Here is a 15,438-nt window from a genome sequence, read left to right as displayed (position 1 = left end):
GTATATGATGATTGAATATATGTAAATATTATGAAGAGCACAATCAAATTAATTAACACATCCATCACCATACATAGTTACCATTCTGTGTGTGTGGTGAGAACACTTAAGATGTCCTCTCTTAGTAAAACTCAAGCATACAATACAGTATCATTAACTATAATCACCATGCTGTACATTAGATCTCCAGAAATTACTCATCTTATAGCTGAAAGTTTGTATGTACCCTGGACTGCTGCGGTGTCATCTTCTCAAGGAAACATTCCCATGTCTTTCTTTTGTGCATCCTATACACACCTCTGTCACAGATATATCGTGCTGTATGTAAATTGTTTATGTATATATCATCTTCCTGAGGAGTCTGTAAGCTCTTTGAAGGCAAGGATTAAGTCTTACTTATCTTTGCATGCTCAGTACATCTGTCACATGATATTAGATATGTAATAGGATTATAGTAAGTGTTTAAGAATGAATGAATGACTGTAAAGGCACAATGCAATATACAGATGATGTATTATAGGATTGTACACTTGAAACCTATATAATTTTATTAACCAATGTCACCCTAATACATTTAATAAAAAAGAAATAGATATTGAACTTTTAAAAGAAAAAAAAACACAGTGAATGAATAAATAAATGAGTCATATTGAGAAAATGAAAAAGTTAAAGGGGAAAAATATTGAGTACGTTAGGTTTTTGTGATAGACCAGATATCAATGGGGCAAAAATGAGGTAGAATATTTATGTTAGTGTTTGAGTAAACTTAGCAAGAACTGGGTGGCAGTAGGCATTAAAACAGGAGTTCTTAAGCTTAACTTTGAAATTATTTGCATAGTTTTGTAAGTGTGGGCCTTTCTGCTTATTTCCAGGAAGAGTGTCCATAAATTTTACCATATAATCAAAGATATCTATGATTTTAAAAAGATTCAGAACTATTATTTTGGAGAGTTTGCTTTTTAAAAGAATCAAGGCATTCAGGACTAGGAACAGAGCAACCCATTAACATTGATAGAAAAACAGTCAGTAATCTGACAAGTGATTTTAAAATTCACTGAGAAGTGAATAAAACTTAAACAACTTATTCATTTAAACTATGAAAAATCCTTATAAAAATAAAATACTTTTATTTAGTTTGTCTAAAATAAACTAAATTTAAACAACTTAACTGGGAAAAAATAAAAGGAATAGAGTAAGTGAAATATATTCTTAAGAGAGGAAATAATTTGCTTTTGTGTTTGTTATGACAGCCAATTTAATTAATGGCAGTAAAATTTTTCTTTTTTAAGAAATGAGAAAAACAGCAGTGAATATTAAGTGGCAAAGTGATGATCTTTCCTGTTTTTCAAAATATTTAAATTAAAAGTCCAGATTTGAGCAATAAAAGCATTCTGTAAGTAGGTGATGGTGTTCTACAGAGTTGTCCTTATCACCTGTAGTCCAAGTCTTTTTTAAAAAAAATATTATAATGAATCTATATTTAGTACTTTTCCCTGTTTCAGTGAATCACCTCAAAAACATCTGGGGCCTGTATGGCAACTACAGTGGATAGAGCAAGATCGAGGGACAACAGGTGATGACAAGAGAGAAATATTAGTTTCTATATCAGCAGATGGAAGAATCTCCAAATGGGTTATAAGGAAAGGACTGGACTGTCACGGTAAAAAAATATATACTACTAATAAATATATGTCAAATTATCTTTCTCTTGTTATATGCTGAATTAAAAATTCCTAGGAGACCATGTGTAAGAGGTGACAGATTTTGGTTTTGCTAAATAAGAAAACTGGGCTTGGTCATTTTCTTTCTAAGGATCTAGTTTGGGTATTTGCTAATTTTAACCTAATCACATGCAAAAGATGGCAGAAATCATTATTTGCAGAAGGGACACATTATATCTACAATACTTTTTCATGTGGTAAATCAGATAGATGATAGATTAGATAGATAGATGATAGATAGATAGATAGATAGATAGATAGATAGATAGATAGATAGATAGATAGATAGATAGATAGATAGATGATAGATAGATAGATAGATGATAGATAGATAGATTTTTATTTTATTTATTTTTTGCCCTTCTAAAGTAATTTTAACAAAGAGGTTTGGAGACAGTTTAGAATTTCAGTTGAAACTAGTAACACTCTCAAACAACACTATTATATTTGCAAACTTACTTTTCTAAGGCAGAAAGCCTTTTCCCTTATTCTCTCCCATTCTTTTTTCCATTTATTTATCTCTGCCCTGCATCATTCTAAAAATTAGTTCAGATGCCCTGACAGTTGTCTATATAATTGCTTGGAACGATGGCACAGATGTAGCAGAAACAGCATATGCGTGTTAAATCACATGGTAATTGATTTTCTTCCCCTGTTACCTGCTTGGTCCACTCACCATCCTAGCTTCTTCTAGCTACTAAAACCCCCATCCTGGTCCCAGGGAAAGCAACTTAAAACCTTCTATTTTCAGACCATGAAAAAACAGAACTAATGGCAAAAATCACAGTGACTTTATTTCCCCATGAAGGCAATAAAAACCTGTGTACCTCCATAATTTGAAACCCTTGGGGGGCCTAAGAAATGTAATGTATTTTTCCTTTAAATAAAGATTTGATGCGTTTGAAGCGAACTACTCCTACCGCCAGTAAAAAAGGAGGGGAAAAGGAAAAGAAAGGTGAAGCTTTGATATCTCGACAGGCTCCTGGAATGTGTTTTGCTTTTCATCCCAAGGTAAATTATTTCAAGCCATTATTTACTATTGCATATGAACAACTTCCAATAATTGAAGTGTATTAAGATAGGAAGCAAGACAAAAGGTTAGCATGTTGATTAATACTGTGCCTTGTAAGTGAAAAAAATAACAAACATAGCTTCCAACCTAAGGTAGTATGGCACATTCCAGTTGACTATATAGTCTGTCTTTATCTACTTTCCAGAGGTAAGGTCTGCATTTCTGAGGCACGATGGCAGGATCCTCTTTACAACTGCATGTTTAATGAGTGCCCCTCCTTGCCCTTCTTATCTGCTCTGCTGCTCTATTGTACTGATAGAAACCAAATGTACTATATAGCCCTCTATACCCTTAGTGTGAGCAGTTACTCTTATGATTCTGGGGATCAGGAAGACCACTTAAGTTCATGCTTATCAAGACCAGAGTCAAATCAAAGCACAGTTAATGAACTTCTGGGTTTTTTTAAATATATTTTTATTGATTTCAGAGAGAAGAAGGGAGAGGGAGAGAGAGATAGAAACATCAATGCACACCCCCTACTGGGGATCAAGCCTGCAACCCAGGCATGTGCCCTGACCAGGAATCAAACCATGACATTAAAATGAGAGCTATTATTTACCAAAAGACACTAAAGAAAATAAGAAGCCATACACTGGGAAAAGATATTTGTGACATATTTAATAGATAAAGCATATATATTAGAACATATAAAGAAATTACACAAATAAATATGAAAAAGACAGGTTATTAGTAAAATAGTCAAGAGATATGAACAGAATAGGAAATAAAAATGTGCTTAACACTTAATATTCACATACAGGGGACCTAAGATCATCAGGTATAACTTTACACTTAATGGCAAAATTTAAGATTTCTTTATAACCAACTGTTGAAGAGAGCATAGGTCAAAGGGGACTTTTATTTACAGTTGAATGTAAATTAGTAATACTACTTTGGGGGAAAAATTTTACTTTTTGTGTAATTTAAAACTGCATATACCCCATCATCCAGTAGTTGCATTCTTCAAGTACTGGTACACACTAAAACAGTGTGTCTCAAATTTTAATGTACATATAAATTATTTGGAAATCTTATGAAAATGCAGATTCTGACTCAGAGGGTCCGGGGTAAGGCCTGAGATTCTGCAGTTCTAAAATGGTCCCAAGGTGATTCTGACCCCACATAGTGAGGACATAGGACACTTACTTCCAGACTTCTCTATAGGAAATACATTTAAAATCTTTATTTAATACATACATTTAGTTACAGATTTCTGAGAAACCATCTAGTTCAAGTTCTCATTCCCAGCAAGAACCATTCTTCAGCATTATATACATTAATAGGTATTATTAAGTCATCTGCCTTATCCTTGACTAGTTCTAATGAAAGAATACTTACTATTTCCCTGGACTGCTAGTTCCAGTGTCAGATAGTAAAAGTGTTAAAGAGTTTCTTCCCCATTTTAAGCCAGTGTTTGTCCTTATAATTTCTAAATTATATCCTCTATTCCAACAAAGAACAAATCTATGTTTTCTTTGCACAGTAGGCCTTCAGGTAGTTTAATGATTATAAAATCATGATAGAAAGAAAAAGGCAATGGACAACTATCTTTGAGGTAATATTTCTAGTTTTGGTTCTTGAATTGATTTTAATGTATCTTGAATGGTCTAATCTTCTATTTAGCACATTTACCAATGTATTAAAAACAAACGCATTTTGTTTTTTGTGTTGTAGGACACAAATATCTATTTAGCTGGCACTGAAGAAGGCCATATTCACAAATGTTCTTGTTCATACAATGAACAATACTTAGATACCTACAGAGGACATAAGGTTAGTTTAATTATAGTGAGTATGGAAAATTTATCTTGTAGTATTTCTGAAACAATAATGTCATTATACATAGTATTTTTAACATGCAATAAGTTTACAACTTCAGAGTTAAAAATATCAACTCAAAATAAGTGCTTTCTTACTTGGAAACCACTCATAATGTCTGGGGCGTTTTATCTGGCTTCCAGATACCCTCGATTTTTTTCTTGCACATTAAGGAAGTCACAATTTTTATTTGTTTCTGAAAGGCTTTGCTTATGATAACTTGCTGATCCGAAAGTAAAATTGTCTCTTGGCTATCCCTGTTCTCTGTATCTTTTATGATTGTTCCATCTATATTCATTTCTTAATACTCCTTATATTTTTAAGTAAATATGTATAATATGTATTAATATTTAGTGAATATTATATCAACTATTTTTTATGTTTTTGTTTGGCATAATTTAGAGAAGATTCAATTTATGACCTTACCCTCAGCAAAAATAATACCCACACAATAATGCATGGTAGATAAATCTTCTAGAAATCTTTTTTAAATGATTTTTTTTTAAAAATATATCTTTATTGATTTCAGAGAGAGGAAAGGTGAGGGAGAGAGAGAGATAGAAACATCAATGATGAGAGAGTCATTGATCGAGCCTGCAACCTGGGCATGTGCCCTGACCGGGAATCGAACCCCGATCTCCTGGATCCTAGGTTGACGCTCAACCGCTGAGCCACGCCTGGCCAGGCTTTTTTTTTTTTTTTTTTTTTTTTTTTTTAAGAAATCTTAACATTTTTATTTTATTGGTGAAGTTTAAAGTATCAGATATTAAATACTATTTACCTATGTGTTTTCATTTGTTTTTTTAATTTAAGGGTCCAGTATATAAGATAGCATGGAATCCATTCTGTCATGATGTATTCTTAAGCTGTTCTGCAGACTGGGGTGTCATTATATGGCAACAGGAGAATCCCAAGCCATTTTTGAGTTTTTATCCAACTACTTCTGTCGTTTATGATGTTGCCTGGTCTCCAAAATCATCCTATATATTTGCAGCTGCAAATGAGAGCAGAGTGGAGATTTGGGACCTTCACATCAGCACGTAAGTGTTAGTATTTTTCTTAGGGATGTTTCTAGTAGAAGCAGTTCAAACTAAGCGATACCTGATAGTTTTGACATTGGTTAGAGAGACCTGTACAGGGTAGGGCAAAAGCAGGTTTACAGCTGTTCTATCAAAAATAATACAATAATTAATAGAGAATAATACAAGAATGAACTCTGTGTTTTGTGTACTCACAACTGCAAACCTACTTCCCCCATCTTGCATTTACTTTGAAACAAGTAATAGTTTATACTATGAGAGTCCTTTAAGAATAAAGATGTATGCCAAGATGCTATATTAACATTAATTACTTATGTGGTTTTAAAAATACTTCAATGAAAATAGGTTATATTGCCCTGGTCAGTGTGGCTCAGTTGGTTGAATGTAGTCCCTCGCACCAAAAGGTTGCCAGTTCAATTCCTGGTAAGAGCACATGCCCGGGTTGTGGGCTTGATCCCTAGTGTGGGGCGTGCAGGAGGCAGCCAGTCAGTGTGTCCCTGTCACATCAATGTTTCTCTCATGCATGCACGCTCCCTCTCCCTTCCTCACTCTCTAAAAATAAATAAAAATAGCCCGGTCGGGCGTGGCTCAGCAGTTGAGCGTCGACCTAGGATCCAGGCGATCAGGGTTCGATTCCCGGTCAGGGCACATGCCTGGGTTGCCGGCTGCAGCAGATCAATGACTCTCTCATCATTGATGTTTCTTTCTCTCTCTCTCTCCCCCTCTTCCTTCCTCTCTCTGAAATCAATAAAGATATATTAAAAAAAAAAAAAATTTTTAAATAAATAAATAAAAATAAAGAGAAAATAGGTTATATTATTCATTTCCTCAAATGATTACAGGCTGATATATAATATCATAACTACCTTTAATTCTTTTTAATTGCCCGGTTTATAGAATGCAGAGAGGCAGCTAATTGTTTTAACTATAGATTTTCTTCAATAAGATAAAGAAAAGGAACAAAATAATTATTTTTTTACAATATTTACTTATTCTCTTACCTTGTTTCAGAACATATTCAAAGGAGAATTCATTTAATTAAAATTTTTGACTTAAGGTGTTACACCAAAGTTATTAGTGTCACTTATACCCACCTATTCTTTTTAATTTGCAAGTTTATGTAATGCTGCAATAAGTGTTTAATGATTCCACCTCAGTTGGAAAATATTGGAGATCTTTATGCTAGTTTTCAGTAGAAGGAGCAGGGGAAAACATTCTTGTTTAAAAAAATGATGGCCTTGGCCATGTAGCTCACTTGATTAGAGCGTTGTCCCAATACACAAAGGTTGCTGGTTTGATCTCCAGTCAGGGCACATACAAGAAGCAACCAATGAGGCATAAATAAGTGGAACAACAAATGATGCTTCTCTCTCTGTCTCCTCCCCCTCCTAAAGTCAATAAATTAAAAATTTTTTAAATAGATGATGGAAAATTCAATGGGTTTATTCTTCATGGCAGAAATTTTTTCCTGGAAGTTAATAATGTTTAACTTTAAAATTTTTGTTATGGTTTGTTCCTTAAGACAGCTTGAACCAAAAATCAAGGATTACATCACAAAGCAATTAATTTTTGAGTATGAGATGACTAATATATAAAGTGGCTACTTAAATGATCCCACCTCTGATTTTAATTATTCTGGTAAAACTGAAGCTCCTAAGACCCCATTTCCTCAAAAGAAATATTCAAGTTCCTGCTTCTGTTTGTTTTTTAAGGGAATCTTAAAAATTCCCTTAAAAAAATGGATGCTTTGGATGACCAAGAGTAGGAAAAGTTCTTGTTCAAAATATTCTTTTATGTTTCAGAAGTTCATTTGGACCAAAACGTCCTTTTATTAAAAGAAATTTATTATTTAAGGAGTTGTATTTAGTCAGGGAAACAGAACCAAAAAAGAGGGGGAGGGAAGAAAGAAGGAAGGGGGGGTGAAGAGGAGGCGGACAGGAAGAAAGAGAAGGGGAGAGAGATTTTTTGTAAGGAACTGGCTCACATCCTTGAGGTGCCTGGCAAACCCCAAATCTGCACGACTGGCTGGCAAGCTGGCATTTTTGTCAGGAGTCCGGGCTGCAGCCTAGAGTTCAAAGGTGGTCAAGAGGCAGAATATTATTCCACCTCCAGGAATTCAGGCTTTTCTCTTACGGCCTTCAACAAATCGGATGAGTCCCACCCGTGTGCGGTAGGATAATCTGCTATGTTCAGATTCCCCTGATTTAAATGTTCATCATGTATATGACGCCTTCACAGCAACATGTAGACTGGTTTTGACCAAATAGCTGAGTACCTTAGCCCAGCCAAGTTAGCACATGAAGTTAACCGTCACCGGAGTTTAACCTTAAAAGTGCACGCCTTAATTGTGAATTGCTTTATCGAGTTGAAATGGAAAGTTTTGATTGAAAAAAGAGTAAGAAGCAGTTATTTTGATTTTGAAAACACTTAAGCTTTTGATTTTTGCTACATGAAACACAAAGCATATTTCAGACTTGTCTAAGTCTGATAGTACAAAGAACGTATTAACAACAACTAAATTTACAAATAAAATATTTTATTGCAGTTTGGATCCCCTAATTGTGAATGTTGCTAACCCTGGAATCAAGTTCACAACTGTCGTCTTTGCTAAGCAAACAGACTGCCTTCTAGTGGGAGACAGTGATGGGCAGGTTGCTGTGTATGAACTGAGAAACATGCCCGCCGCTTCGGAGTCTGGCCGGGTAAGACTCAAAAGTCAAAATTTTATGTGATTACATGATTTTATTTAATTGCAATTTTGTGTCATGCAAGGGATTTACATTTTTTATATCTTAAGTATGGTACGGTCAGGAGGCAGAATATTATTCCACCTCCGGGAATTCAGGTTTTTCTCTTACAGCCTTCAACAAATCGGATGAGTCCCACCCATGTGCAGTAGGATAATCTGCTATATTCAGATTCTCCTGATTTAAATGTTAATCGTATATATGACATCTAATAGAAAAATATAAGTCCCAAGAGTTGCTACCTACTACTAGGCATGATTCCTAGACTTATTTTCTTTGAGCCTCACGTTCTCCATCTGTAAAATGAGGATAATAATGTCATATGTAAGAACTTAAAATTGTGTCTAGTATATATTTAGGGCTTAATAATTGTTAAATGTTGCCAAAAAATGTTTACTGAAAATATTCAAAGACTTTTACAAGAAATAATATTTTTAGACAGTATCTAGTGTTCCTAAATTAGGCATTTGTTTCTATTGGTTTGGCATTATTCTAGTTCCTTTCTCTGATCTTAAAATACCAAAACTGTGTTGTAAAACATTGGCAAGCAAAGCAGTATCAATAGATGCCCATTATTTTTAAGGTAGCTTTTCAAGTTCTTCATGTTTAAATTTCTATTTTAAGGACTAACCTTGCAAATATTACAGTAAATACAATAAACATGTTAAAAATATTCACAAATCAATAAGAAAAGACACTAAGACTCAGTGAGAGTGGGTAATGATTAGAAGCTTCATTCACAAAAAATGACTAGTAACTTACACTTTAAAATTCAACCTTGCTAATAACTAAAGAAATAAAAATTTATTACATTAAATTAAAATGTGATAGCATTCTCCTATATTTAAAAAAAATTTTTTTTACATTTGAGTTGATAAGATAGGTCCTCTGGTATACTGGTGGTTGGAAGAGAAATTGGTATGACTTCTTTGGAAGCAATTTAGCAATATGAACCGAGACTGTCCACTTCTAGGACTCTGTCCTGTAGAAATATTCATAAAGGCAATCAAAGAAATTAACCATAGCATTATTTGTGATTGTATTAGAGAAAAGAAGAAGAAAAAGAAGGAACTAACTTGAGTATCCAACCAGAGGGGAATGTGGTCAGGGAAGTCAGATGTGTGGACTAGATTTGGGTCACGTGTAGGAGGTGGAGTTAGTTCTACCCCAACCGTAACCATTTATGTAGCTGTAAATGTTAAATAAATAATCAAATTGGAAAGAAATAAAAGTTAATTTAAATTAAAATCACAACTTCATTCGTTAGAAAATTTAATATGACAAATTCTCTATATATAATGAATAATTTAAAATACAAAATATATGTTCAAATGCCTTATACAAAAATGGCAACATTATCGGTTTGATTTGCTACATTATTTCCATATACAATTCTTATTCTCCTGAGGGTAAAAACTTGTTTTCCCGATAAAGAAACACATGAAACATTCTGAGCAGTTTTGGAGATTTCTTTTCTCAACTGGCTGAGATGCATATTGTCTGTGGACCTTAAGGGGACTTTCCTATCTTGGCTGCCGGGCCGCGCCCTGTTCTACTGTTGACTTGTCAGTGTCCTCCATATGGAGTGGTCTCGAAGCTCTTGTCTCCTAGTCTAGTTACATATTACTTACATTCTCCATCTTCTCATGGAGGTCTGCAATCCTGTACATATTGCTGTATCACTTGACTGATTTCTATTCACTTATTTACTGGGTAATTAATTCTAAGTTAATACAGTTTTCCTATCTGGTAGGACTACTATCTTTATAGATGTTTAAATGCTATCTGTTTGGATTCTACATATCTCCCAGGGCTTTGTTTAATTTGTGGATAGTTTGACAGACATACTTATGAGAAAAGAATGTTTATAAGAGCCTTGCTTCTGTGTTGATAAATTGGAAACAACCTACATGATCATCAGTGGAAAACTAGATAAATAAAATATAGCACATTCACATGAGTGAGTACAATACAAAAGTTTAAATGATATATATTTCAGTGTGTCAATATGACAAATTTTGAATAAATCTTAAAAAACACAGTGTTGAGTGATAAAAGCAAATTTCATGAATGTACAATATGTTATGATTTATATAATATTATTTAAACACAAAAGTTAAAACTGTGTTTCTTAGTAGACATATTTATAGTTAGTAAATGTATGGACTAGAATGTGGAAGACAATGTTTCATTTTTGTGTTTGGACTTAAATCAGTTAGAGGCATCTTTTATTGTGAGCAGTATGCCATGCAAGCAGAAAGAAGGCTACATTCCAAGAGTCTGCACTTTTTGACAAATGTGTGCATGTGTGTGTGTTAATGATTTCAATGCTGATGAGCAAAATTTTCTTTTAACAAATATATTCCAGGCATTAGTAAATAACTATAGTTTCCTACTACAAGTAAGTTTTTTATGCTTTGGTCATAGTATTTTAAAGGTTAAGGATTGTATTTCTGGGAGATTAACCAATAATCAGTTTTTATGTTACTTATAGCCAAACACAAGCTTATCTGATATACCTCTTTCCTAGCTTTTCAGAGAATTATAATCATAACAGTAATATGAAGTCTCAAATTAACATCAAACCATTATTTTCTATCAAGATATCTTATCAAGTAACATTATGACCTATCATTTCCCCATTAATTTTGACCAAGAGTGAATCAAAATTTTGGAAGGCTTATGATTTCATTCTATAGGAAGAATGTGTCCCAAATTGATGGTAAAGGCTGTCTCTGGGAGGTGAATGCTGAGGGAACAGGATTGGGGAGGGTTGCAAAGGGAACTTTAAATTTATCAATAAGGTTTTATTTCTTTTATTAAAAAGTATCCAAGGCAAAGAGACATTTGTTGACTTGGAGTGGATGTGTGTTTTCCAAAGGCAAAGTACAGACGCACATGCACCTAGTGTGCTGCCGCAGGGCTCACTGGGGAAAACCCACAGAGAAAGGACCAGCAGCAGGTTTAGGGTCAGAACTCCCCTGCATCTCCGCATTGCCCAGCAGCCTTGTAGCCGTACACAGCAGCAGGAGGAGAAGGACCCTTGGGCTGTGGAGGTTTTGAGGGACAAGATTTCTAAAGCTCTGGCTGCTCCCTGATGTGATCAAAACCCAGAATATTATTGTGCTGTGACGTGGTGGAACATTGGCTGCAGCCCTGTCCTACCCAGTCAGGGCTCATGGTTAGGCGTAACATCATTCTGATGCCTGGCGTGAACGGGCCTGGGGTCCGAGCCTTGCAATTAGAGCAAATGATGTAGCCAGCTGTCAACAGGATCTACCACCACATTAGCATTTATTGTTTGTCCAAACACCAACTGGCTCAGGTTGCTGGGGGCTCAAGTCTTGCATTGTATAGAATTATGGTTTAAGCACTTGGTAGACGCCAATTTTCATGGGGCATTGCACAAAGAAACTCCTTTTCTGGAGGCAGCCTGTAGAGAATGACTCCTGGGTGTTATTACGTCTACTCTTACGTTTCCATGCACAAATGTTTATCATGTCATTCTGTATACTTTGGGCATTTACCTTTTTCTTCCCCCAAATTAAAGAAAAAGTAAAAGTAAAATCTTCAAAATGGGGTTTTAGAAACATAACACACACACACACAATAAATAAATGCTGAGAGACATGGAAGGCAGAAAAAACAGACCACTCTTTCAGCAAATATTTACTGAGTATGCACTATGGTGAGGTCTATTTTGGGCACTAAGAATATAACAGTGAACACATTACAGTAGTGATCTATTACATCTGCCCAAGTGAGAAGGAACTAGAATGAGGTGGGTTTGAGAAGCAATGTGGCAGCTGATTTGGGGTGTCAGGGCGTGAAGCATGGAGAAAGGCCAAGGAGAACGATAGTCCAGGCAGAAAGACAGGACCTGGGTCGCACAGCGCTAGCTACTGTGTTTATTGTAACTTCAGAGTTTATAACACACTTTCACATACATTAGCTCATTGAACCTTATAACCTTTTTAGAAGTAGATGTTAAATATTTCCCTTATACACTAAAGGAAACTAAGATTTCTAGATGTAAGTGATTTTCTCAAGACCACCTTGACTGCGTGATTGAAAAATCTCCAGCCTTCTGCTTCCAATTCCCATCTTTTCACTGTATCGTTCTTAAAAACTCCTCGCCCCTCTTTGGTTTCATCCGCTTACATATGATCATTTTGACCCTTTAGTACGAAGATTGTTATTATTAAATGAAATACGAAATTCAGACATTTTATTCTCTCTAAATCAAGTATTACAGATCATGAAAAAGCCTAAGATATCATTAAGATTAAAAGTTATTTTACAGATGGGAAAACTCAGGTCTATGCATTAAGCTAAACAGGAGCTGCCAAAATTGTCCCTTTACTAATCCTTATAAATCTGTTTATCAAACTGCAGTAAAAGCCTTTCATAGGAAAGAGCAAGTTTATACAAGGAAGTGACTGTTACTGTTTAAACTTACCTTGGTTTGTTTCCCTTTTACAATCTTATCAGATGTCCTTTATATGTGTATCACTAACTTATAAATTTTAAATGACATTTTAAAGACTACTTTACCTCCTAATTTGTATTTTGATTGTAATTATGTGACTTTTTTTTTTTTTTTTTCCAGAGAGATATGATAGATAATTTGCTTGGACCCAGGTCAAACCAACCAGGATAATTCATCATTACTGATATCTTTTCATGTTATTGTTTAAAATAAAAGAAAGAAAGAAGAAAGAAGAAAGAAGAAAGAAGAAAGAAAGAAAGAAAGAAAGAAAGAAAGAAAGAAAGAAAGAAAGAAAGAAAGAAAGAAAGAAAGAGCGTTTAATATCCAATAGTCTGATTCAGATGCAGTAAGCTGGGATTTTTATTTTTAAAAATAATATTTAACATATAACTTCTGTTTAAGTATAATATAAATTTAATCAACTTTTATTCCAGAGTTATGTGATTAATTTTTTATCTAAGCTAATTGTAAGGGTATTGTTGAGATTTTCTTAAATTTTGAAAGATACTCCTACTCTGTTTCTTAATCATATTCCAAGTAGACATACATACTTAGAAAATGTCTAAATATGTTAGAAAATTATTTCTTTAGAAGAAAAGCATGGAAGGTATTAGAATTACTTAAACAAAAATATTAATTAAGACCAAGTTCTATACACTTTTAAATCTACTTCTACTTTTTAAATACACTTCTACTTTCCAAGCTCTGTTTTTCAAGGTTTATGAATTATGCAGGTGTTAGTATTAAGAAGAGTATTGGATCCTCATGCTCAACTTTAAATCAATATTAATCTTCTTGGATCTGAGAGCTGAAGCTATAGAGCTTTATTACACTATTCAACAAGCAAAAGATATGACAGCAAATGTGAGAATTGAACTGTTTGCCCCCTGGGCATCACACTCCCGGTTCAGTGAGGAGAGTCTGGGACACATCAGGGCTCCCTCCTCTTGCACACCCAGAATCTGCCCAGACTTAATGGGCCCACAGAGAAAACAAAGTCCCTGATCTAGAGTTTGCATCAGGATGTTACTTTATAATGGGTTCTAGGGCAAGCTTGTGGAAATAGAAGGAGTGGGAGGCAGCAACTCCTCCAAATATAGATAGCTAACAGTCTGTTCCGTGCTGTTTAACAAGTCCTCGATCTTGTTAACTGAGGCTGAAGGACAGTATGGCCTATAAAGCATGTTCCGTGAGGAGGGCAAGATAAGGCATTTAAAACTCACTAAGCTCTCTGAAAAAAGACAGATATAGAAAACCGAGAATGCAATCAGTGCAACAGTGGGAACTACCTTTCACAAGTGTCAGTTTCTTCAAAATCTCCATTTCTTTGGAGCAACCCTTTCTGGCCCTATAAGTTCTTGTGATACTTCCTCTTGTCTTTCTTGAAAGGCTGGTCTTCCTAAAACACTTTGTGCAACAAAATAAAACTTTATTTCATTGAAGAAAAAAAAAGATGTGTTTCTTTTTATTATGTGTTTTTGATCTTTAAAAATTTTCACATATTCTACTCTCATCAAGCCTAAATGAAAAATGAAGCTATTTCATACTCGGATCCTGGGCAACTGAGCCTGAAGCACTGAACTATTCCATTCTGCGTTTCTCAACCCTGATCTTGTAGACTCTCCTATACTTTCAGATTAGCATCAAATTTTTACTTGAAGATTTTCACCTGAGAGTTACGGATTACAGAAGGCATTATTTTGCTGGCTTTCTAGGCTGGCTTTGGATTCTCACTAGTAAATTTTAGTTACCATAAAATTTTTAAAAATTTAAAGACTTAATTTTTTTGTAGCAATTTGAGATTTATAACACAATTGAAAGGGAGGCACAGAGATTTCTCATAGCCCTACCGGTTTTGCTCAGTGGTTAGAGTGCTGGCCTTCGGACTGAAGGGTCTCGGGTTTGATTCTGGTCAGGGGCACATGAACCTTGGTTGCAGGCTTGATCCCCGGCGCATGGGGCAGGGATCCAATTGGTGTGTCTCTCACATCAATGTTTCTGTTTCTCTCACTTTCACTCTGTCTCCCTCCCCCCCCCCTCTAAAATCAGTAAAATATATACTCAGGTGAGATTAAAAAAAACAAAAAGAATTGTGTTGATAGCCTTCCTCATGTTGAAATTTCTCTGCATTCTCAGAATAAATCTATTTGATCATGATGTAATATTTTTAATACGCAGAATGACTGAACTGTTAATATTTTATTTGGGATTTTTATGTCTGTGTTTATAAGAAAAATTGATCTCTACCTGTTTGGCAGTGAAGACTGATATAACTTCATAAAATGAAGGCATTTATCTGTTCTTTAGAAATCTGAAAGAAAAAAAGCTGTAATAGTGTTATAGGCAATTAGACAGACATGAGCAGAACAAGGACGATGGGCTAGGTACAGAAACTCACCAGGGCAGAAAGCTCTGAATCCCTAGGGAGGGGCAAAACTGGGTAAACAAGAACCTCACCCCCAGGGTAGCCTTTCTTCCCCTAGCATGTTGCTGGTCATGCGGTTTGGACCCCCTGACTTTTCATACTGCTCATGCAGTCTAGAATCCCCTG

At 34.9% G+C, this 15,438-nt stretch overlaps 1 protein-coding gene across 2 annotated transcripts in view; it reads left to right on the top strand.

Annotated features, from left to right (window-relative positions):
• The window catches only part of DNAI4 (dynein axonemal intermediate chain 4), a 63,431-nt gene extending 49,104 nt beyond the window's left edge, over positions 1-14,327 (top strand). For both annotated transcript variants that reach the window (XM_081144701.1, XM_081144702.1), the window contains 6 exons: positions 1,503-1,660; positions 2,611-2,732; positions 4,468-4,566; positions 5,425-5,651; positions 8,197-8,353; positions 13,008-14,327. In XM_081144701.1, the coding sequence (XP_081000827.1) occupies positions 1,503-1,660; positions 2,611-2,732; positions 4,468-4,566; positions 5,425-5,651; positions 8,197-8,353; positions 13,008-13,058 (814 nt within the window). In that variant the 3' untranslated portion in view covers positions 13,059-14,327. The remainder of the gene's footprint in view (positions 1-1,502; positions 1,661-2,610; positions 2,733-4,467; positions 4,567-5,424; positions 5,652-8,196; positions 8,354-13,007) is intronic.
• Positions 14,328-15,438: the final 1,111 nt, after the last annotated feature.

The sequence above is a fragment of the Miniopterus schreibersii genome (assembly GCF_964146895.1).
Source record: "Miniopterus schreibersii genome assembly, chromosome: 8".
NCBI lineage: Eukaryota > Metazoa > Chordata > Mammalia > Chiroptera > Miniopteridae > Miniopterus > Miniopterus schreibersii.
This window is presented reverse-complemented; position numbering and strand designations above follow the sequence as displayed.